Here is a 25,164-nt window from a genome sequence, read left to right on the forward strand (position 1 = left end):
TTCATTTTGTCAGGATTCTGAACTCTACCATCTCATGGTCACTGCTGCCTAGGTTGCCATCCACTTCTACTTCCCCTACCAAATCTTCCCTGTTTGTGAGCAGCAGGTCAAGAGGAGCAGAGCCCTTAGTTGGTTGCTCCAGCACTTGCATCAGGAAGTTGTCCGCAACGCTCTCCAAAAACTTCCTGGATTGTCTGTGCTCTGCTGTATTGCTCTTCCAGCAGATGTCAGGATGATTGAAGTCCCCCATGAGAACCAGGTCCTGTGAACTGGAAACTTTCCCTAGTTGACTGAAGAAAGCCTCATCTACCTCGTCCTCCTGATGTGGTGATCTATAATGGGCACCCACCACGACATCACCTTTATTGTTCTTGCTTCTAAGCTTAACCCAGAGACTCTCAACTGGCTTATCTCCAGTTTCATACTGGAGCTCAGAGCAATCATAGTGCTCTCTTACATACAGTGCAACTCCTCCACCCTTTCGCCTCTGCCTCTTTCCTGAACAGTTTATACCCATCCATGACACTGCTCCAGTTGCGTGTTACCCCACCAAGTCTCAGTTATTCCAATTATTTTATAGTTCCTTGACTGTGCCAGGACTTCCAATTCCTCCTGCTTGGTTAAGAATTAGCTGCCTTCCTTCTCCCCCCTACTCCTACTCCCTCATCCTTTAAAATTACATCTTATACAGTTTATAGGACTGACACTTCTATTACATCACTGCATTTTTTTATAAAGGTGCCATGACTCTTTTTCCAAATTGCTCTTTAAGGCCCTGATTCAGCAAGATACTTGAGCATGTGCCTAATTAGAAGCATGTGATACTGAGTAGTGTCATTGAAGTCACTTTAAGCTAGGCACATGCCCAATACCTGAATTAAGGTCTCTGGGTGATGATGATTAATAGTGTTTGTTTGGTCACTGTGCACTCCTTCTGTGACTCTCTTGTATTGGTTTGTTCTATTATCAAAGGTGCATGTTGAGTTTAAATTACTATGGAAGTTTAAAAAGAAATCAGATCTGGGATTACTTATTTGCTGTAGTACATGTGCATGCAGCTGGACAGTGTATAAATAACTGAACATGTTGTTATTGACATTCACTTATCCATCGCTCAGGATTATAAATTACTTAAAGTTGTACAGCATACATGATGGAGGTCATCGCTAGGCTTGTTCGGTTATGGCAACTCATTTCTGGATTGGCTGGACTCTCTCTCCAGCTCTTACAGGGGTGGCAGGCTATTACTAGGCTTTCTTTGGTGTTTCCCTAGTAGATGGGTAGAGCTTGAACTGCATTTTCTGTATTTTCCCTGGTGTTTCTGCTTTGGTTGGGGCTTTTGATAGGGAGCTTTTGGGCCCACCCTTCTGTGTCAGTAGTAGGAGGCAAGAACTCTTGTGGTTTTAACTTCTTCTCTTCGTGGCTTTTATTTTGTTTGTGTCTGCAGTGTTGTGTTGGCTCACAGCTGAAAAGTTTATACTGTTATTTTCTGAGCAAGGGATAGCTCCTGGAGGGATTTTTTGTTGCTTGCTGTGAAGGCACAGTAGCTGTTTTGTTGTGTTGCAATTTTTTTTAAATGCATATGCCACATACTGTCACTCTTGCTATCTCTGAAATCCATTAAAGTCAATGGCAAAGTTCCTGTTGCTAGGAGGCCAGGTTTTCACCCTTTCTAATACACATTTCTGACCTGACTTCTAGAACCTGCTATTGCGATTACCTCATGTTGTTTCCTCTTCTCTGCATCTCCAATGCTCTAATCTTCCTTTCTCATTGCCTCACCACATCCCTTTATCTTTAACTTCTATTTCTCTTCCTCCCCATTTCTGGTCATGTGAATACTTCATTCTCTTTTCCACCGCCTCTCCACTAGTTCCTCCTACCTCTCCTCCCTGCCCTCATAAATCTTATGCTCCCAAATGTGTTTCCTTCTCTTTCTCCTCTGCCTTGCTGCTTGTCATCTTCGGATCTTATACAGGTTCCCATACCCCTTATTCCTGTTCTTCCTTCCTCAATCCTCTCTCTTTTCCTGGCATTCCACATTTAATGCAGCTCACCTTCTTCCCTTCCTTTCTTCTTTTCCCTTCTTCTCAACATCTGTTCTTTCTCTGCCATTTTTAGACTCTTTGTCTGCCTTCTTCTGTTTCCTTTGCCTTCACTTAAATCTAGCTGTCTCCTTGTGACAGTTTGTGACCATCCTCTGGGAGATTTATAGAATTACCTTTCCCCTTCTCCTTCCAACAGCTTCTTCTTTTTTAAGTGTATCTATCCAACCTCTTACTTCTGTTCAAGCTGCTGTCATCTTCCATCCTGCCTCAGTTGTTCTATCTTTGATGGGCCTCATCCCTGATTCTGAACAATTTCAGCTTTTGCCTTTATGATCTTTCCATCTCCCTGCTTAAATATCTGCCCTTGTTTCCTCCTATTGACACTTCCTGGTTCCTTTGATCTCCAGCTTCTTTTCCACCAGGGACCCATAGGAGGCCACCATCGCCCCAAAACTTGGCAGTGTAGCTAAGGTTGCTGAGGATGTGCTGAATCTGCACATTCCATCAATAGCTTGCCGGTGCAAACTAAGTCATCCACTCTCATGGAGAGGCCAATGGTGAACTCTTACTCCAGGATGCAACAGATTTCAGTGCTATAGAAAGGGGTAATTTCTGAAACTGGTTCATGGTCTTGTTCTCCTGACTCTGTTGCAGTTAAGTAACAAATACACTTCACTCACCCACCCCCCCAGACATATTTTTTCTTATTCAAAGACATGCACTTGGGGATTTTCATCAGGATACAGCCTAAAAATAACCAGCATTGCACAGTGGTGGGTACGCATAGAATCTAGAATAGTGACTGACTTGAACTGGGAGGTAGGGGAGGGAAGTGTGTGTGTGTGTGTGTGTGTGTGTGTGTGTGTGTGTGTGTGTGTGTGTGTGTGTGTGTGTGTGTGTGTGTGTGTGTGTGTGTGTGTGTGAGAGAGTTGCATATACACAGCAAAAGGTCTTTGGAAGATCTGTAAGTTCAGTGATGTGCATAAAACCTACTTTAAAGAGCACGAATGATCTTGTAACATACAGCTTGAATTTGTACTGGGGAGGGGAGACGGAAGGAGAGTACTACTTTAAGTAGTTCACTTTCAGAATAGCATGTCCTCCCAGAGGGCTCTGACTGCTGCTTTGAATTCAGGGCCACAGCTGGTATTAACTTGAGGGACTGATTTTTTTTTTATTGGTTGGATGGCTGTGCTACCTGAAGCAGCCTGAGCATCTTGAAGATGAGGGCAATAGGAGAATCATTCAGAACAAATCAGGGGGGTTTTTTTGGTTGTAGGATCGTGTTGCTCACATGGACCTGGTGTGGCAGGGAGAAAAATGGTGTCTGAAACACAGAGGCATACCCCAGAGGTCTACTTGATATACCCAGCACTTTTTCTTGTTGCCCTGGTGTACATTGGTGCCTTATTTGCAAAAGACATTTTGGAACTCTTTCTTTACCTAAACAGGGAGAAGATCCAGTTTATCCGGACAGAGGGAACACCAGGACTGGTGCGTTTATCCAGTGATGCAGACCTTGTCATGTTACTAAGGTGGGTAGCAGTGCTTCATAATGAGCGTGTGGAATATGCTGAGAACAGCTGGCGAAGTGCTTTTCTGTGCATTGTGTGTACAGCCTGAATGACCAAAATATCTCCCCTTCAGTTCTCAGAATTGCAGCTGGGGGAGCTGCAGCAGAGGATTCAGATGCTTGATATTCCCAGTGCTGAGATTCCAATGTCAATTATTAGGAGGGAGGTCACATCTTGCATAGTGGTGCAGAAAGGTGATTATCCTTGAGGGAAGCAGGGGGGTAAAAGAACACAATACTGCAAGTAGAATTTAAACCAAATTACAGTCAAAACTAATATATGATTCTCTTGCAAGGAAAATAATAAATGGGCTTGTCCTAATTGCCTTAAATTGCTCCGTTATAGTTGTTGTCTGTAAGGCTGAGATTTATATAAATTAATACAGTTTGAATTTATCCACAAGTAAAGTCCCTGCTCTGTGCTCCTTCAAGGATATTTTCTGTTTAGCTCTGTGATTTGTGAGTACCAAGTTTCTGAATATTAGCACCTGATTCCATTATTGGAGCTGAACACTACATTGGCTGCCTTCTAACTATGCTGAATGCTTTTGCTCATCTTGTTGACGGGATGATTGGTTATGGCTTTTTAGGAGTGGGGAACTGCCCCTTTAGCATGTCCCATTTGAGCATTAATCCAGAAAGAGACAGAGGGTGAGTTCATATCTTTTATTGGACCAACTTCTGTTGGTGAGAGAGACAAAATTTTGAGCTTACAAAGAGGTCTTCCTCAAGTCTTCACACTTGTGTAAGCTCGAAAACTTGTCTCTCTCACCAACAGAAGTTGGCCCAATAAAAGATATTAATTCACCCCTACTTGTCTATCTAATCCTGGGATCAACATGGCTATAACAAAACTGCATGCTCAGAAAAACAGGCAGCTTAGAGCAAAGTTTTTCTTATGTCCTACACATTGTATGTTCATTCAGGGTGTAAGTGTAATAGAAAAAACTAACTGGGCTTTTCAGGGAAAATCTAAATTTAAAACTTTTTTCTACACACATATTAATCTTAAAAATCATCTAAATCATTAGTAGTGTTGGCATTAATATCACTATTATTTGGGGGTCAAATTGCATGAACAAAATGGTCCCTTTTGGCCTTACAATCTGTAAATTAATTAAAAGCTATTTACATCTTAGTTCTGACTCTCTGCTGATGCTATTTAAAGAAAAAAATAAAGAGAATAAATGACAATAAAGCAAAACTATTTTTTCAAAAAGACAAAGAGCATCACACCAAAAATCTACAAAACCAAATATCTGATTTTTTCAAATTTTATTTTACTTAATACATGTCTTAAAACCATGTGGTTACAATGGTTTTCTGTTACTTTAATAAGAGATTTGATCTGGGATTAGCCCTCTTTTCAGGACAGTCCTAGCCATAATCGCTGTACTCAGGAAATACATTATTGAATACATGATTTCTGTGTTTCCATTGGTTCCCAGGAACCTCAGTTGTATACCGCAGAACCCACTAAGCTGGGTTGAGTTATTTGGTAAGTTAGCTATAGGGTGATAGTAAATATTGATGTAAAAGTAGAGATGGGGTAATTAAAAACAGTAAGCTATTGTGTGTGCCTGATCTCTTATTTTAGTGTTAAGCAGGGAAAAAAATTATAAAATATTCTAGCAGGAACAAGATTGGGCCACTTCTCCTTACTTCATCTAAAAAAAATATGTGATGGAATTTTCTCACTGCTGGAGAACACTGCACAAATTGTAAAATGTTTTCTCCCATCCATCAATAAAACTCAAGTTGCAGCTGAATATAAATACATTTCTATATAGGGAATGAAGGTGCCTTAGTTAAAATAGCGTGAGAATCACTGATGTAACGCTATTCTGTTTCAGAGATGAGGCTCCAAGGAAGAGATATTTGCAGTTTGAGCATGTAAACATACCATTTGGCTATACCCTAAGCAGTTCTAGTTTTATCTTGATAATTTAAACACAAATCAGTTTCTTAATTCTTGATTTATTCCCAGATTGAACCAGGTTTTTTTCAGTTTTTAATCCACATTTGAAGGGCAAAATTAATCTTTTCTCTGTGAAAAAGCATATTGTGTATTGGAGAACATTTTTTAGGAGTGCATAACTATTACCAGTAAATATCCTTTCCAAAAAAGAGCATGCACAAAGGTATCTGTAATGAACAGATTTGATATGAAATCTATTTTATTTTAAGATTTCTTAACCACTCACAAGTCAGAGAACCACAAGTCAGTGATGTATTGTACAGCCTAACAATTGAAAATAAAGATTGTCATTTAACAAGTTGATTCAGTGTGTATTGAGTGATAACATCTAACAGCTACACTATTTCATATTTTATTTAATATACCTATTACATAAAAATACTATAAACACGTCTGCTTTGGATGTTCTACTCTTACCAGTTAGGAAAATATTAATTACATTTAGGTATATGCAAGCATTATGTACATTGTGTATGAATTATTAAATGGTATCTATATTATAGATTATTTCGATGTTTCAGGCTGTGACAGTTGTACTGTATTTCCTAGAAAACGTTTTAAAATCACAGGAAAATGGTGATGCATACTGGGGCCTACCCTGGGTTAGATCTATATATGATACATTTTTCTCTGTGCATGACATGTTAAGTAAGAATAAGTGAAGCACTGATTTCTAATAAACTAAAGCGTATAATATTCAATTCACTAAGCTGATTCAGACATGATTGATTGCACCAGAGGTTAAGTATTTGGTTCTGTTCCTATGTACAGTATTATAAATCTTTGTACAGGAAAGTGCCATGAATGTTAGTGGTGTGTTGGCAGGGAAAATGTATAAGCAAAAGTATAAAACAATGTACTTTTAAAGAGTTCATTAAATACATGGATTGTAGTTTTGAAAACACACACACGTCATCATATTCTGAAATGTCACACAGAAAACTAGGAACTGTGATATCCCAGTCACTTGCAAGATTCCAGTCTTTGATACACAGAGATAACATTGAAAGAAGGGCAAAAAAACCCTTGCTTTTTGGCATTCTGAACATGTATATGGGAAGTAGGTGAGTGACTTTAAAAAAAAAAAAAATTCAGACTGGCTTTGAAGGCCACATCTATTGCTAGAAAGTAGAAAATATCCTTGGTTCAAATAAAAGTCTTCTGTCTTCTTCTGTTTGCTCCTTTTTACCAGTTTGTTTGAAGAAGAAATAATGTCATATGTGCCGCCACATGCCTTACTTCATCCCAGTTATTGCCAATCCCCAAGAGGCTCTCCGGTATCCTCACCTCAGAACTCTCCAGGTAAATCTTGTTGGAGTTTATAGGGGGAATCTTTACAGTGGGAATCTTTAATTCCAGATACTTAATGTGGACTAAATCCTGGTCTCGGTGAAATCAATGGCAAAACTCCTATTGCCTTCACTGAAACCAGGATTTTACTCTCTGAACAAAAGCAGTAAAAGAATTTAGCTGTTGGATGACTTTGACTGTAATTGCTTCATTACACTGACAACTTTAGTTCTGCATGATATTTCTCAAAAGGGCCTTTTTTGTAAGAAATGAAAGTCAGACATGAAAGACTTTCCAGATGATGAGGTCACAGACAGTGAGATTATGAGACTCCACTGAAGTCCAACAGAGGTTGAAGTTACACAACAAAAATATGCAAGTAAAATAAAGTAAATGTAAGATTATTATTTACTTATCAGTTCTGAAAAGTGTAGTCTCATTTTCATATGCAGTAGGAACATATAATGATATGTGTGGGGTTTATTTCCCATGGTGTTTCCTCTTTGGTCTGTAAACATTTTTTAATTAAGTGATTTCTATTTACTGGAAGTTGTAGCACTGCTGATCTTGTTGAAGAGGTTTATTTGATGGATTCTTTACAGGCTATAGTGGTGGCCTTTTGAAGTAAGTTGGTGTTTTCAGTCCAGTTCTGGTAGGGTTTCTTATAACAAAACCTGCCACTGAAAATGTTGTTAATTGGCACCCTTGTAAAGCATTTTATCCAGAGTAGTCAAGGGTTGAGGCCGTGATCCAGCAAAGCACTTAAGCCCATCCTTAACTTTAAGCATGTCAGTAGTCCCATTGACTCTAAAACACGAATGAGGAGCTTAAAATACCCTCTCACCCCGAGAGATGATCCTTCCAGTTCAGGGTCTTAGAAAGTGTGCTGCACCTTGCACTCTTACTGCCTGTGCAGTACAAATTCTGTAGGGATGTCAATACAGCATCTTTCATAAGCAGTATGATTTACATTAAAAACATTGCTTGAAACATATTTTTAAAATGTACATTGAAAAAAAACCATTGGTGATATTCTTGTTCTTAAAGGGAAAATAACAGTACACTATTCAGATAGGTCTGCTTCTTATTTTCTTGCAAGGCACGGGAAGTTTCCTTAGTACTTCTGTAAAGAAAAACAACAACAAAACTTTCAGTGGGTTTGTGGGTTTTTTCCAAACAAATTGAAATAAAACAGTTGTATGGCAGCCCATGGGCGTACTATCAGCGAGAGTTGTGAACAGAGAAGCAAACAGAAAGACTTTGCTTGGGAGCCATCAGGAAAGTAGCTACAGTGAGTGCTGCATTGAGGGCTTTTGTTGTGAGCTGGTGGGGTGAATAGCTGAGTGTCTGCTGTGGCCATTTGTTTGACTGGTGCTAGTTACAGGGACTGTTTAACTCTGTGTGAGTGTGTGTGTGTGTGTGTGTGAGTGTGAGTGAGTGAGTGTGAGAATTGGGAGTGCTTTGTTCAAGTGGGCCTTGAGTGGTTGATTGGAGGGTGAGGCTTTGAGCCAGGGCAACTGCTTCAAGCCAGCAGACCTATAAAAAAGCAGCCAGTTGCAAACCAAGTGAGGTGCAAACAGAGAAGAAGCAGAGGGAGTTTGCATTGGGGGAGTTCCCACAGAGTTTTCGCCTTTCAGGCTTCTGTAAGCAGTAAATAAAACATCTGAAGAGGCTCTTGGAAGGAAGACAATATGGATGGTGAGTGATCTGCTTTTGTGACCTGCACAGGATGTGCCATCTTTGTCTTTCTGTCACAGGATAGAAGCGACTTCGTCTGTACGGAGTGCAAGCTGGTCTCCATATTGAAAGAGAAAGTTAATGACTAGAGACCCAAGTATCAACCTGTGACAGGGTACTGGGAGAAACCAGGCTGATTCAGCCCCTGCCACTGGAGCCCTAATTGAGGGGAATTGGAAACTGGTGGAGGAAACCTGCACAGAGTGGGCTGCTGAGGAGCAGCTGTTGGGCTCGTTAGTCAGGCACTAGAAAGGCTCCCAGGAAGGACGTGCAGGGGGGCGGGGCAAACAGCCAGCAAAGGGAGAAGCCACAGGAGGAGAGTGAGCTTCCCTTGAACAGTGGCTGGAGCAGGGAGGCCCCAGGGGTTGTTAGGCCGGACTGTGTATGGTTTGGAAGAGTCATCCGAGGGAAGGGATCAGAAGGAGACCCCATCGATCTGAAGGCATGGGATGCATTGTCCTATGGATGGGTGTTCCACAACCACCACTCCCAAGAGGAGGAGATGAGTGGTGGTGGTCGGGGACTCCCTCCTAAGTGGAGCAAAGTTATCCTTCCAGACTGGGAAACTCGAGAAGTGTGCTGCTTGTCTGGAGCTAGAATTCAGGATGTGACGGAGAGTCTGCCGAGACTCATCAAGTCCTCAGACCGCTACCCCTTCCTACTTCTCCATGTGGGCACCAATGATTCTGTCAAGAATGACCTTGAGCGGGTCATTACAGACTGTGGCTCTGGGAAGAAGGATAAAGGAGTTTGAGGTGCAAGTGGTGTTCTTGTCCATCCTGTCTGTTGAAGGAGAAGGCCCAGGTAGGGACCATCAAATTGTGGAAGTAAATGCGTGGTTATGCAGGTCCTGTCGGAGAGAAGGCATTGGATTCTTTGACCATGTGATGTTGTTCCAAGAAGGGTTGCTAGGAAGAGACAGGATTCACCTAAGGAAGAGAAGGAAGAGCATTTTCACAAAGAGGCTTGCTAACTTAGTGAGGGCTTTAAGCTAGGTTCGTTGTGGGGTGGAGACCTAAGCCCAGAGTAAGTAAGGAAGTGGGATACCAGGAGAACACACGAGGAGGGTGCAACAGGGGAGGCCTCCTGATTCATATTGAGAAAGTAGGGCAATCGGCTAGTTATCTCAAATGCCTATACACAAATGCAAGAAGCCTGGGAAACAAGCAGGAAGAATTGGAAGTCCTGGCACAGTCAAGGAAATATGATGCGACTGGAATAACAGAGACTTAATTGCGTAACTCACATGACTGGAGCACTATTGTGGATGGGTATAAACTGTTCAGGAAGGACAGGCAGGGGAGAAAAGGTGGAGGAGTTGCACTATACGTAAGAGAGCAATATGATTGCTCAGAGCTCCAGTATAAAACTGGAAAAAAGCCTGTTGAGAGTCTCTGGCTTAAGTTTAGAGGTCAGAACAACAAAGGTGATGTGGTGGTGGGCATTTGCTATAGACCAACACACCAGGAAGATGAGGTAAAACAGCCTTTATTCAGACAACTAATGGAAGTTTCCAGATCACAGGCCCTGGTTCTTATGGAGGACTTCAATCACCTGACATCTGCTGGGAGAGCAATACAGCAGTTTACAGACAATCCAGGACGTTTTTGGAGAGTGTTAGGGACAACTTCCTGGTGCAAGTATTAGAAGAACCAACTAGGGGCCGTACTCCTCTTAAGCTGCTGCTCACAAACAGGGAAGAATTTGCAGTGGAAGTAGAAGTGGGTGGCAACCTGGGCAGCAGTGACCATGAGATGGTTGAGTTCAGGATCCTGACAAAAGGAAGAAAGGAGAGCAGCAGAATACGGACCCTGGAGTTCAGAAAAGCAGACTTTCACTCCTTCAGGGAGCTGATGGACAGGATCCCCTGGGAGGCTAATATCAGCAGTAAAGAAGTCCAGGAGAGCTGGCTGTATTTTAAAGAAACCTTATTGAGGACACAGGAACAAACCATCCCAATGTCCAGAAAGAATGGCAAAGAATAGCAGGCAACCAGCTTGGCTAAACAGAGAAATCTTCGGTGAGCCTAAACACAAAAAGGAAGCTTACAAGAAGTGGAAGCTTGGCCAGATGACCAGGGAGGAGTATAAAAATATTGCTCAAGCATGCAGGGATGAAATCAGGAAGGCCAAAGCACAATTGGAGTTGCAGCTAGCAAGTGACGTAAATGGTAACAAGAAGAGTTTCTACAGGTATGTTATCAATAAGATGATCGGGGAACGTGTGTGCCCCTTGCTGAATGGGGGAGACAACCTAGTGACAGATGATGTGGAAAAAGCTGAAGTACTCAATGGTTTCTTTGCCTCTGTCTTCACAGACAAGGTCAGCTCCCAGACTACTGCACTGGGCAGCACAGAATGGGGAGGAGGTGAACATCCCTCAGTGCTGGAAGAACAGGTTCAGGACTATTTAGAAAGACTGGACATGCACAAGTCCGTGGAGCTGGATGCAATGCATCTGAGGGTGCTGAGGGAGTTAGCTGATGTGACTGCAGAGCCATTGGCCATTATCTTTGAAAACTCGTGGTGATTGGGAGAGTTCCGGACAACTGGAAAAAGGCAAATATAATGCCCATCTTTAAAAAAGGGAAGGAGGGGGATCTGGGGAACTACAGACAGTCAGACTCACCTCAGTCCCTGGAAAAGGAAAAGTCCCATGGAGCAGGTCCTCAAGGAATCCATTTTGAAGAACTTGCAGGAGAAGAAGGTGATCAGGAACAATCAGCATGGATTCACCAAGGGCACCAAGGGCAAGTCATGCCGGACCAACCTGATTGCCTTCTATGATGAGATGACTGGCTCTGTGGATATGGGGAAAGTGGTAGACGTGATATACCTTGACTTTAGCAAAGCTTTTGATACAGTGTCCCACAGTATTCTTGCCAGCAAGTTAAAGAAGTATGGGTTGGATGAATGGACTATAAGGTGGATAGAAAACTGGCTAGATCATCGGGTTCAATGGGTAGAGATCAACGGCTCAATGTCTAGTTGGCAGCCAGTATCAAACGGAGTGTCCCAGGGGTTGGGCCTGGGGCTGGTTTCATTCAACATCTTCATTAATGATCTGGATGATGAGATGGATTGCACCCTCAGAAAGTTTGTGGCTGACGCTAAGCTGGGTGGAGTGGTAGATATGCTGGAGGATAGGGATAGGATATAGAGTGACCGAGAGAAATTGGAGGATTGGGCCAAAAGAAATCTGATAAGGTTCAACAAGGACAAGTGCAGAGTCCTGCACTTCGGATGGAAGAATCCCGTGCACTGCTACAGACTGGGGACTGACTGACCTGGCAACCATTCTGCAAAAAAGACCTGCGGTTACAGTGGACAAAAAGCTGGATTATGAGTCGAGTGTGCCCTTGTTACCAAGAAGGCTAACGGCATATTGGACTGCATTAGTAGGAGCGTTTCCAGCAGATCATTGGATGTGATTATTCCCCTCTATTTGGCACTGATGAGGCCAAATTTGGACAGTTGTGTCCAGTTTTGGGCCCCCACGACAGAAAGAATGTGGACAAATTGAAGAGAGTCCAGCAGAGGACAATGAAAATAATTAGGGGGCTGGGGCACATGACTTATGGGGAGAGGCTGAGGGAGCGAGGCTTGTTTAGTGTGCAGAAAAGAAGAGTGAGGGGGGATTTGATAACAGCTTTCAACTCCCTGAAGGGGGGTTCTGAAGAGGATGGAGCTAGGCTGTTCTTAGTGGTGGCAGATGACGGAACAAGGAGCAATGATCTCAAGATGCAGTGGTGGAGGTCTAGGTTGGATATGAAGAAAATCTTTTTCACTAGAGAGGTGGTGAAGTACAGGAATTTGTTACTAGGGAGTGGTGCAATCTCCATCTTTAGAGGTTTTTTAGGCCCAGCTTGACAAAGCCCTGGCCAGGATGATTTAGTTGATGTTGGTCCTGCTTTGAGCAGGGGGTTAGACTAGATGAGCCCCTGAGGTCTCTTCCAACCCTAATCTTCTATGATTCCATAAATGAGGTTAAATTTTTCAAAAAAAGTGACTTTGGCTTATAAAGGCCTGAATTACTTTTGAAAATGGGACTTAGGCACTTATAAATCTAAGTCCCATTATCAATGAGAATTGGGCACCTAAATCATTTTTGCACTTCTCAAAATTTTACTCCTACTATACACAGGATACAATGGCCTAATAACTGCTGTAATTCCCCAGATTATTAGTTTCATCATAATACTATAATAATATTTTCATTATAGTGCTATAGTAATGGTGCTGTCATTATTAATTTATATTTTGCTTCACATAATTACATCCCAGTTTCCTTGATATCAGATTTCTGTTGTTGCAGTAGAACTAAGGCCTAATCCCATTTCTGATTCTAGCAAACCAGCATGATGGGGCATGAACCTGTCAAACTGGAAATTTTTCTTTGGCTCACAATGAGATTTGACAATAAAAAAAATGTTTGTTCAAACTCCAGAGCTTGTGATAAAACTTGTTTCTAACTGACTTGAAAGTGTTCACATGACTGTAATATTGGGGCGCAAAAGCCTAGAGCACTAGAAATCTTAATTTGTGTTTTGGGAGCGGGAAGCTGATGTATAAGGGGGAGTGACAATAGTTATGCAGAGTGAGACTGCTGTCACTTACCTTGTGTTGAACAGTGTGCATAGTGCATCTGTCTGGAAACGCACACTTTACAACTTTGTTACATTATCTGTGCATTTTAAAATAGTGTTTAATAACTTAGTTAATTCAGACTAAATTATTTCAAATGTAGCAAAGCCTATTTCCTCCCCTCAGTTCTACTTACAGCAGTTTGAAGTGTACAAATAGAGCCCGTATTATTTTATTGGAAGGATAGTGATAGATAAGTAGCAGGAAAAATGTGGATTTCCTCCCCAGACAGAAATCATTTAAATGAGGTTCTGCTAGTTTAAAATAAACAAGCCACAACAACAACTTTGGACTGAGACAAAGTCAAGTCTGGAAAAGTCAAGTTCATAAGGAGAGTTCATCAGGAAGTTGCGTTTTTGTAGTCTTGCACTCAACCCAACAGAACTAATAATCCATGCCTCATCCTCAGTAGCTAGGGATTGTGTGTGTGTGTGTGTGTGTGGGTGTGTGTGTGTGTGTGGGTGTGTGTGTGTGTGTGTGTCCTGAAAGTCAAAAGACTGGGTTCTGTTGTTCCCAGTGGGGACTCTTCACTGAAAACATCCTGCTACTGCTGCCCTTCCAGTTACAAAAGGGTGCTGACAGCCTGAGCTCTTCAGTTAATCTCAATGGTGATGTTATGCTGGGAGAAAGGTGATCTCTAAAACAGCAAATCTATGAAGCATTTGTCTTTTGTAGCTTAAACCGATACCTTGAACTTATGTAGGACCAGTCAGAAGCCAGTCCAGATCATGGAGCACGGTCTGGCTTGCAAGACATTTTGCTAGTGCAGCATACAACAGCCTGCTGAGTTATCTGAAGGTTCCAGGTGGTCATCATGAATTGTGATTAATTTCACTCTTAAAATGGACTTATTTGCTACAGAACGAATGCTACTCTCTCCACTGGGTTGGCAAGAGGGGCATGATAGGTATAAAGTAAGTCAGCCCCTCTTGAGGGGTCCTTCTCATCAGATTTTGTTGTTTTAATAAAATTTTCTTTTAAGAAGGCCCCCTAACTTTCAAACAGACCTTTTAATGGGTCCTAATCTGCCGTGATAGAGCTAGATGTACAAAATCTGCTTGTTGACAAACTGGAAATCTTTGACGTTCTTTGAGAAGGGAGGGGTATGGAGCTGTAGTATCTGAACAAAGATGCTTTGAGGCATTTGGCTTTCTCAGAATACACAAAGATAGAACACCCCAAGAGTGCTATGGAAGGAAGAGAGTATACTGCTCCTTTGCTTCTCAAAGAAAAGAGTTGCATATGCTCTCAAAAATGTCTGCTGCTGGCAACTAGCAGGCACACCGAACTCTGCTCATGCCCCCATCTTAATTTGTCACTCCCACCTTAGGGCTGTGTAGCATGACAGGCTACATTTGTATCTGTGTCTGTACAGCTAAATTCCAATTATCCCTGTGTTGTTTGTATTTAATATTAATTGTGTATTTTGTTTATCCAAAGTTTTGGATATATCCTCAGAATTTGGATAATTCGAGTTTACCTGTATGATGATAAGCTTTGGCAAAAGGGCAGTAGCTGCATAGAGGCTGCTCCTACATCCCTCTTCTTCCCTCCATATCATACATTGCACCTGTGCTGGGCAAGGCAGCAGTTTGCTCTGAGATCTTCATTACTGTTTTGATAACTACTCTGATCGTAATAGCAGTAAAATGTATGTCCATAGCTAGTGTTGCTATTGTTGCCTACATGTGTGGCAACTATTGTTTGTGTATAAACTATTTCTTGTTATTTGTCAAGAAGAAAGAAAAAATGAACATCCACATACATATCTTATTCCTGCTGTAAATTTGGTAGTCTTTTTATGATCAAAAAGGGCTCTATCCAAACAGTTCTCATTTCTGCAGTGTGTCCTCCAAAACACCCTGGTGAAGGCCCTGATTCAGCAAAGTATGTATCACATATGTTTAGGATGAAACACATAATTATTTTCATCCCTCTCCAGCAAAGCACTAAACACAAATGCTTTGCTGAATTGAGACCTAAATATTGAAATGTGAAGACTTTAGTTTCATTTTCCTTACAATTGCAATCTCTGTTCTAAGAAACACAAAAAGATACAGTAAATAGAAAATGCATTTAGTGGACCTATCAGTCATTTGTTTTTGTGTATGGAGCCCTCTGACTTCTCAATGAGAAATCTTACTAACAGGTCATCATTTCTACTGGGGCTGGGTGTGTTTTGTTCTATCAGACTGGCTGCTGTGTACAACAAGGAGGCGATCTTTTAAAATTCTTTTGAATTTCTTGCAGTGACGCTAATCAGGCTGAACTTATTGGCTTAACTGTGAATGTGATGTTTAAATTTATAGGAATGGATTAATATCCATGTATCCTAAAATGGGGTGGTATCAAATTAAAAGAAGATTTCTGAATGCAGAGGATACAGTTATAATAGGGATCAAGTCAGTAATCTTAGTTACTGATCTTCAGCTGCTGTTCTCTTCCATTAAATAGCACAAAGAGCCAAGAAATCACTCTGTGTATCTCTTTTGGAGAATATAATCTGTTTGAGACTCAAGCATGATTACCCATATTATTTGTATTTTTGTAGCCCTTTTCCTAATGTTTTTGTTCACAAGGTGGAAGTAATTGCTAAAATTGCCCAGGAATTTCTTGGCATTTGCAGCTGATTTGCAGTGAGCGTTTGTCATGTGCTGACAGAATAATTTAGTGGTAATTTTTGAACCATGAAGTAATATGTTAGCAGTTTTATTTACCATGATATATCTGTTAGCAAAAGTTTCCTTTGGGGGCTGTTACCACAATACCGATGAAAGATGGTTTGTCACATTCTTTGGTGAACTCATAATTGTACCTTCTTCACCCACATCAAAATAACCTCCACATAAACAAATGGTGGGAAGACATCAATTAATGGACTGTCTAAATATTTAAATGGGTACATATTTTAAAGTATTCAGCTGCAGAAATGTCCAGTAGGAAGCACTTGCAATACCCATTAAAATATGAACGACTACAGCAGGTTCAATTGATGTCTATGATTTAGCTATCCAAAGACGTCCTACACGTCTCTCCTGTAACTCTGAAGATCTCCTGCCATATTCTCCCACAAAGCTCAGTGTTTTGACTTTCAAGATACACATGTTCTGCCTGGTTTCTAAGAATGGGGCATAGATTATTAATTCTGATGGGTTGAGTGGCTGAGGGAAGGACTACAAAAACAACTTTCTGATAAACTCTCTTTATAGGCTTGAATTCCTCTCACACCCACCACCACCACGTAGGCCACCATCCTTCTGGTGGCAGGGGAACTCATGGGATTCTTTAGGGACCCATGAATGGCATTCATTGTTGACTGATATGAGACACTACTTCCTCTGCCTCTCCCATATCTGCCCAGAGATTGAGTATACAGCTTCTTCCAGCAGTAGAAGAAGTCTCTGATGGCTAAGCAAGCTGCTTCCTCATCCCCAGATTACTTGTTTAGAGTCTGTGAGCATACACCCTTCCATTTAGAATCCAAGCAAAGTGCCTGCTCCTCTTCTTCCCCTGAAGGCTAGGCCCATTGTTTCCATACTAATGAAACCCCCTGCACTGGGTTAATTTTATATAGGGAGAGAAAAGAAAAGTGATATACTGAACTGGCTGATATTTTACTTACAAATAGCTTTAAAGCCAAATATTTAACAAGTAGAGTCCTACTTGAACATGCATGGAATGCACATTTGCATCCATATTTGTGCATGCAATTGCATGTGCACATCAGATTACTCACAAATGGGTGGTTAGAAGCCTAACCTTTTTGTTGGCCATTGGAAATGTCAACCTCCCAGATATTTTTTAAATTATGTATATTTAAATGATCTAGACCCCAAAGTGGGAGAGGAATTATTTAAAGTTATACAAAAGATATAAGTAAGTAGGGATATGAGAATGAAATTTAAAAGACAAAATGTGTGCTGAAAATTGCAATAAAATCTTTTGGGCTGTGGAATAGTCTCTTGAGGGAAGTAGTGGAAGTTCATTGCCTAAGATGTTTAAAACTAGATTGGACTAAACACAAAAAGGGACAACTGGCTAGACAACTGAATTGGGAGGGATATGGGATAAGTCCCCCCACTCCATGTCACATTAGTATCAGTGGTTTTATTTACCCAATTTGCAATAACTGTGCCTACAACTGTGGGTGGATGTGCAATTTTTAGGCAGATATCTATATGCCAATCTTTAAAGAACTGTTCCTTAAACTTACATCACCAAAAATACATCCACCTTTTTGAGTCATGTTTGAAAGAAACTGACTACAGCAATTAACTTGATCCAGGCATTTGAATGAAGAGAAAACTCTTCAATCTTTCTTCTCTTCCAGTATTTTTCTCCTTTGTTGTACTTACCCAAGTAAACTTTTTCACAGTATCCTCTCCTCAGCAAGCTGAGAAACTCCGTGCAATGAAAGGTGTATTCTACGCATAGGGCATTCTAATTTAGCTCACTGCAATCTGTTTTTCTTCTTGACAGTGAATAACTTTTTTTATGACCATGCATCATTTTAGTGGTTAAACACAGATATTCATAAAATGCATATATGCCAAACAGAAGTTGGGTCATCTCCAGTTTTGTTTTGGAGTTGTGGGTTTTTTTTTTTTTTTGATGGCTTCAAAGCCACCTTGAAGCCATTGGAAATAAAAGCAAACAACAATCAAAAACATCTAAACCCACGGTAGGCTCATTCCCACCACAGAGTAGATGTGGATACACGGATCTCTTATCAGTTCATAAACTAGGATTTTAAAAGAAACCAACCATGTCCCGTGCTTTTGGTCAGAAAGACCTGGAATGGGATGCTTTACTTTTCTTTTCAGGACGACCAGCGATGCTTTACATAGTTGCAGTTCATCTTGTGCTTGTTGTTTGCTCCAGGTACTCAGCGTGCTAATGCCAGGGCTCCAGCTCCTTATAAAAGAGATTTTGAAGCCAAGCTGAGGAACTTCTACAGGAAGCTGGAGACTAAAGGATATGGACAAGGGCCAGGGAAATTAAAGTATGTAGAAGCATCTTCTCAAATTGGGTTTATCTCACAGGCTGAACTTTTTGCCTTGCAAGTGTAAGAACCACTTTCCTCTGGGAATCCTCTTGGTAGCATGGTTGACTCTTGCACTTATTGAATTAAATGCGAAGTCTGTTTTAAGGCACTCAAAGCCATCTCACTTACAGCAGAGGGCATATTCAAAGCATCTCTTCCCCATGTTATCTCCTATTGTAGTATCTTCATATGCACATTAATGCTACTTCAGTGGCAGAAAGAGCTTTGAAGAGCAGCACACAAAGAAACAGAGCATTTGATCCACTCCCATTACAGCAATCACAGTGGGCAAGGTTGAAATAACTATTTTCTTGTGTTTTGCCCATACACAAAAATAAATATATTTTCGTATTATCCATCTTTATCTGTGTAGATAGTTGTTATTGAACAGAACTTGCATAGTTAAACATTATTACATTCCAAAGAATTTGACACTTTAACATAGTTTCTGGTAAATGTGGGAGTGCCAAAATGAAAGCTTCATGCCATTCTAACTCTGCGTCCTTTATGAATTTGCATTAGTATAGAATATCTAATCACATGGTTACATACTTGTCAGTGGGCAGCCCCTTCCTGGAGCAACCTCCTGCAGCAGGCCACAGAATGACCATGTGTTACTAATTATTCCTGTTTGTAGTATCAAAATGGCTGCAGCAGTATATTATTTGTAACTGCGAGTGAAAAATCACAATTCTATTCAGTGAATACACTCTGGGAACAAAAGTTCAAACACCTTTGAAACAACATTTAATTGAAGTTCTTTATTTGTATCAAAATAAAACATATTTTGGCCAGAGACATAAATGTTCAGTTCTGTGTAGGATTAATTTGCTCGTTATTCCGGACCCTTGATGTTTTTTCCCCCTTCTACAAATTTTCCAGTAATCAGGGCATTACATTTTTTCATTTAGTACCAAATTCTGATCTGATGACCATTTGCCATTCCCATTGGCATCACTTGCTGTCCATCTGTACCTGTTCTGTGCATAAATACAGAATTTTAGACTCCAGAGCTGTCAATCCAACACCTTTCACCAAATTTTACCTTTTGCCTTGCACTATGTTGATTTAGTTGAGGAGCCAGATTCTCCATTACAATGAGGCCACTTTATACAGCCCTGGCACTGTAAAGGGCTTTTAGAGTGGGTTTAAATACCCCTTTCAAGTCTCCTACACTCTGCCAGAATGGTGCAAAGCAGACAGTGTAAATGAGAACTGGACCTGAAAAATTTAAAACACTTCTTCTTTATGAGGGAGACATTTTATTGAATTCTAAAGTATATCCAAGAAGCACATAGGCTGACAGATATTGGCTGCTAAATCTGGATCAAATGGTTGTATAAAGCTGTGATGAAATATTGTTTGTATCTTATATCCTGCACACAGTTTCTATTCAGTGTAAGTGGATGTTTTTATCTGCAGTTCATCTTTCTGAATTACTGTGTTTAAAATGATCTTGCTGTGCAGATTAATCATCAGGAGAGACCACTTGCTGGAAGATGCCTTCAATCAGATTATGGGTTACTCAAGAAAAGACCTGCAGAGAAATAAACTCTATGTCACGTTTGTTGGAGAGGAAGGGTGAGTAGAACAGGGAAGTGGGCATGAACACAATCAACTATGTTTGCAGCTGTCCTTGGGTATTTCACCATACTGTTGCGGTCTAGAGCATAAAGAAGAAGGATTGTGGTCAGGAAATGCTACATACATAAGTCTAGAACCTACAGCTATTCACATTTCACAAAGCCAAATAATTCATTTTGTTGCTTTTGGTCATGCATCTTTGCTATTTAAAAAAAAACACATCTGTTTATATTTAATTTCTGATTTAACCTATATATATTTCAGTGTCTCACTAAGGAAGCAAACAAACCCAAACCTAGTTCTCATGTTGTCCCTATTCCTTTCACTTCTACCAGTGCTGATATTGTTTTCCTAATGCATGCTACAGGAGAAGAGATATTTTGATGGGTGTGGTTAAATACAGTGTTGACTAAAAGGCCAGTCCTTCAAAGTGCTGTATACCATCAACTCCCATTTAAGTCAGTGGGACTTAAGAGCCTTGGCCACCTTTCAGGGTCAGGTCCTTTGTCACAAATAAAACTTTCAGAGTCAACTAGTCTGTTGCTATTTGTTAATAAACAAGTGTTTGTAATATTCCACAACCATGCAGCAAATGTGTAGCCTGTGGCTTAGTTAATGCTAATGTGTTGTAGCATTTGTGAGATTTTCATTATGAGGCCAGGTTAAAAATTTGATCAGAGCACCTTTACCCAAATTAATCTTTCTCTTCCTCCCCCTCTCCATGAGCCTTTTATAATGTACTATTTCAGTAGACACAAAGGGATTGTTATGGGCTGCACTACTCACCGCTGGTCCAGCACCACTTCCTGGTCACTCTGGGGATTAGCTGAAGGCCAACGCCCCCCATCTGCACACGGTTAGTCTCTCTTTCTCCATCCAGTCTGCAGCCCCTCTCTGTGTCAGGAACTGCAGCATCCTCTTCACGATTTGGCCCTCTGGGTAGGTCACTAAAGTCCTCTCCTTACGGGGAAATCAAAGTCGTTTTAGACAGACTGGCATCTCTTATGTTCTTGCCATTTTCAAGTGGCTGGTAGGGGAACCCAGACCCGCCCTCTATATGAGTTCCAGCCCAGGCACCCTATACTAAGCAGCCTCAGTCCCTGTACAGTCCTACTTCTAGCTGTTGTTTCCCTGGGCTACTTCCTGCCTGGCTTCTCCCCCCACTCTGGGTTTGCCAGCTTCCAATTTCCTCCATTGAGGGATGGACTGCAGCCTATCTCCCTGCAGCCTTTCCCACCAACAGCAACTTCCTTCTCTGCAGCCAGGTATTTGGCTTTATACCAGCCCTCCCTGTCCCTGCACAGGTGAGCCTCACTCTAATTAGCTCCCTCCAACTGAAAGCTCCCGTTTGCAACTAAATAGCTGAGTGGGCCCACTTGGCCCAACTCCGCTCTTTCAGGGCTAGTGTAGGGATCTCATCCTGTCACAGGGACAAATCTTACTTCATCTTTGCCACTGCACAGGGAATCCTGGCAGTATAATCCAGTGCAGTTCAATTGCAGAGGGGAATGCAAACCCAGTGCCCAACAGCAAGCTCTGCACAGCAGCAGCTCCTGGCATGACAGTACTCAGAAGGTAGCTGGGGTTAGGGGCAGAGCAGAGGATAGGTTGTGGAAGAGCATATCCAGAGGATCTGCCACTTTATTCTTCACATTGTGGCGGGGACGTTTAAGAAGCTAATAAGAGGAATTAGGTACCACAGCCACACCACCACCTGACCTCTGCCTTGCTGAGCTGCTAGGACCGGGTGCTGGCATGAGGATTTGCCCCAGAGGTCTGATTAACTTGACATTAACTTGCATTTTCACACCTGATTTGCACACACAATTATTGGAAACATGCTTGAAATAGACTAGTTGTTCATCAGTCCATCTGCATGTGCCAATACCTTGCAACTCTCAGCTGCAGTTGATGTCTGAACTTTTATCAACATGATAAAACCTGTAATGCTTGTAAATATATACTGAATTTCATTCACTGGTATTTCAGAAATTTTGCACTGTCTTTAGGGGAACTGCTGCAAAATGTGTCCTGAACCAGTCCTTAATACTATTGGTTGTTAGTACCATGTGGTTTGGCATCAAGTTTCTAGAATGCTTTTCACAGCTGTGGTGTAATAAAAGCAGCTTGTACAAGATTAGATAAATGCCCCTTTTAAAGGTTCTAAACTCTGTAGTGTATTTAAAGTTCCTTCTTAACGGCTTAGTTTTAATATGACCTACTTAAACTTTTCAAGTAAAATGTGGTGGTCTCACTCTAGCTGCAAGTATGGGCTTGTTCACATAAATAATATCACTGTACTGTCTGGCACAATTCAGGTTGATAGGTATTCTTGATCCAAGAAAAACCCAGAACTGGAATGGCAGGACTGCAGCAGTACAGGATTAAGGTGTGCAAGCTGGCGAATCCACTCAGTAGGGGCGGTGCGGCCCTTCCTCAGGCCCAGGCTCCAAGAAAGGCCACAGCGTCTTGCTCCAAGAGGAAAGTTAGCAGATTGCAAGAGCCTTTAGCCCCTGGACCCCAGGTGGGGCGGAGCTGGCAAGAGCCTTTAGCCCTGGCCCGCAGGCGACTGGCAGCTCCTCTAGGTTGTGGCTGGCCTTGGGGGGGGTCTCTCCCACTCAGCAGCCTCCAGTAGCTCTTCCCAGTCACTAGGGCCTGGCAGCCCTGGCAAGCCCTTTAGGCTCTGGTCAGCAGAGGGCTTGCGCTGCACAGCCGCGGGGCCTAGGTCAGGCCCAGACTGCAGCCGCGGGGAAGGAAGCTTCCCCCTGACTGAGCTACTAGGCCAGCCTTTTCTACTTCCCTTCCCTGTCCTGGCCCCACCGCTGTGCTCCTGGGGTCTGTGGCCTGCAGTGTCCTGATCCGTCGAGCAGAGGTGTTGGGGCCCTTCTTCAGGCCCAGGCTCTGAGGAAGGCCACAGTGCTTTGCTACACTCCCCCCCACTTCACGTCCAGCCCCTGGTCTATGGAGCTGGCCTGTGCCCCTTCCCCTAAATGCGACAAGGCATCCGTTTTGGCATGGTCCTTTCCTGCCCGGTGTTGAATGGGAAATGTGAAGGGTTGCAAGGTGAGGTACCAGCGCATCACTCGGGTGTTGGTTTCTTTCATTTGCTGTAGCCAGCGTAGGGGCGCATGGTCCGTGATGACCATGAAGGGGCTGCCAAGGAGGTAATATCGCAGCACCTCCAGTGCCCGTTTTATGGCCAGCACCTCTTTCTCTATCGTCGCATACTTCTGTTCACGGGATCGGCCACGGGTGTCAACCAGACCAGATGGACCTGGAAGCAAGGTACCCAGTTGCTGCACATACTGTTGCTCCTGCTGCTGGGCCCCCAGTTCAGGGATTGACTGTTACAGTTGCGCCTCCAGCATTTGTAGCAGCTGTTGCTGTAGCTGGGCCGCCTGCTGCTGCTGTTGCTGTTCAGTCCACCACTTCATAAACCTCTGAAACTCCATTTTCTCCTTCCGATTCTGGATTCGAGTTGCCGATGCGTTGTCCTAATGTGCAGCCCCCTTTCATCAAGGGGTGAAGGTTGTCTGCATTCTTCACTACATGTAAGCTGGCAAATCTGCCTAGCAGTTGGGGGCCTTCCTCGGGCCCAGGCTCCGAGGAAGGCCACAGTGCCTTGCTCCAAGGGGAAAGTTAGGGGGTTGCAAGAGCCTTTAGCCCCTGGCTCCCAGGTGAGGCGGGGATGGGAAGAGCTTTTAGCCCCCGGCCCCCAGGCAGGGTGGGGCTGGCGAGTAGTCTGTAGCACCTGGCCCCCAGGTGGGGTGGAGGGGCTGGCGATGAGTCTGTAACACACTGCTTGGTATTCTCTGCGGCAGTAGGCCCAGAGGAGACAAACTTCCCTGGGGTGGCTAGGAAAGGAGAAAGGAAGACACAGGCCCACCGATTCCACTGCGTCCCAGCCCAGGTTCCTACCAGTGGCAAGGGGCTCTGCCACTGGGTCAGCGGGGCTCCAGCTGGAAAATGCTGACACTAATGCGACCACAAGCTCAGCCAAACTGCAGCTGACTGCCCCTGGGCTACTTCCTCCCACCCTAAACCCAGGTACCTGGAGTCGGGGGTCTTCCTCCGGTTCTCCGAGGTAGACGGCTAGAAGGAGTCCCACGAGTCCCTTGCTGGCAGCGGGTCTGGGAAATCCTTGGGGCTGTCAGTGGATGGCAGCTCCTCCAGGTCACAGGGTCCCGGTGGGTTCTCCAGCACACAGGTCTCAGGCAGCTCCAGTGGGTCCTAGGTGACAGGCAGCTCCTCTAGGTAGTGGCTGGCCTCGGGGGTTTCCTCTGAGTCAGCAGCCTCTGGTAGCTCTTCCCAGTCATTAGGGCCCGGCAGCCCTGGCAGGCCCTTAAGCCTCTGGTCTTGCACTTGGAGGACCTTGGAGGGCTTGCACTGCACAGCCACGGGGTCTGGGTCAGGCCCAGAGTGCAGACTCTGCATGTCCTTCTCTGGCAGCAGCTTCCCCCAACTGAGCTGCTAGGCCAGGCTTTTCTACTTCCCCTTCCTGTCCTGGCCCGGCCCCTCTGCTCCCAGGGTCTGTGGCCTGCAGTGTCCTGATCCGTCCAGCAGGGGCATTGGGGCCCTTCTTCGGGCCCAGGCTCCGAGGAAGGCCACAGCGCCTTATTACGGTGTTTTGACAGAGCTCTTATCAGCTTTTTTTTCCCCCACTACTAGTAGCTTCACCCAAATTAAAAATCTATATATAAAATGATTGCAGAACATACAGAAGAGAGAGAGGAAAGATGGGACAAGGGGAAGGGAAGATCTGAAAAAATACAGTAAGAAAATAAAACTAAGGTCAGGTAGACTGTCTTGTTCCATCAGTCCATGTTAGGCTTTTGCTTTTCTAAACACAAAATAATAAGATGAATGATGGATGAGGATAACATGTCGCACACACCTTTCCTTTTTCCCCTGGTGGCCACCTCTGTACAAGATACCTTTCTTTGAAGAAAAGAATGAGTTACTTATGATTAACATCAAATCAAAATGACATTAACTATTTTGAATGCAAGATATTTAGTCTCAGTTTTATACAATCATTTGATCCAGTTTTGAATGGTGAGAGGGTGTGTGCAAACAAGTCTTTCAGCATAGACGGTGCAAGGATGTGCACTGTGCAGAACTGCTCATTTGGTTGGACGTAGGAGGATGTATCTGTGGTGAAAGGGAAAGTAATAGGCGAAATATTAAAAGACGCATATCCTCCCATCCCACTTCTTCTTTTTTCTTTTTTTTTAAATGCAGGCTAAACTATTGTTTGTCATAATTGG

General features: G+C 42.9%; 1 protein-coding gene and 1 long non-coding RNA gene across 5 annotated transcripts in view; one reads left to right on the forward strand and one right to left on the reverse strand.

Annotated features, from left to right (window-relative positions):
* Positions 1-25,164, forward strand: part of HECW2 (HECT, C2 and WW domain containing E3 ubiquitin protein ligase 2) — a 290,360-nt gene that overhangs the window by 234,158 nt on the left and 31,038 nt on the right. For all 3 annotated transcript variants that reach the window (XM_067548983.1, XM_067548982.1, XM_067548985.1), the window contains 4 exons: positions 3,500-3,583; positions 6,792-6,901; positions 18,151-18,271; positions 19,781-19,894. In XM_067548983.1, coding sequence (XP_067405084.1) covers positions 3,500-3,583; positions 6,792-6,901; positions 18,151-18,271; positions 19,781-19,894 — 429 coding nt within the window. The remainder of the gene's footprint in view (positions 1-3,499; positions 3,584-6,791; positions 6,902-18,150; positions 18,272-19,780; positions 19,895-25,164) is intronic.
* LOC137153529 (uncharacterized) lies at positions 19,056-24,268 on the reverse strand. 2 transcript variants are annotated; one of them, XR_010919826.1, is made up of 2 exons: positions 23,949-24,268; positions 19,056-19,850 (listed from the first exon to the last, which is right to left on the reverse strand). It is a non-coding gene; the product is annotated as an uncharacterized lncRNA (long non-coding RNA). The 2 variants fall into 2 exon arrangements; XR_010919827.1 differs by lacking the exon at positions 23,949-24,268 and adding an exon at positions 20,684-21,107.

This window comes from Emydura macquarii, unplaced genomic scaffold, assembly GCF_026122565.2.
Source record: "Emydura macquarii macquarii isolate MOO-44397 ecotype Brisbane River unplaced genomic scaffold, CSIRO-AGI_Emac_v2 contig_1253, whole genome shotgun sequence".
Taxonomy (NCBI): Eukaryota; Metazoa; Chordata; order Testudines; family Chelidae; genus Emydura; species Emydura macquarii.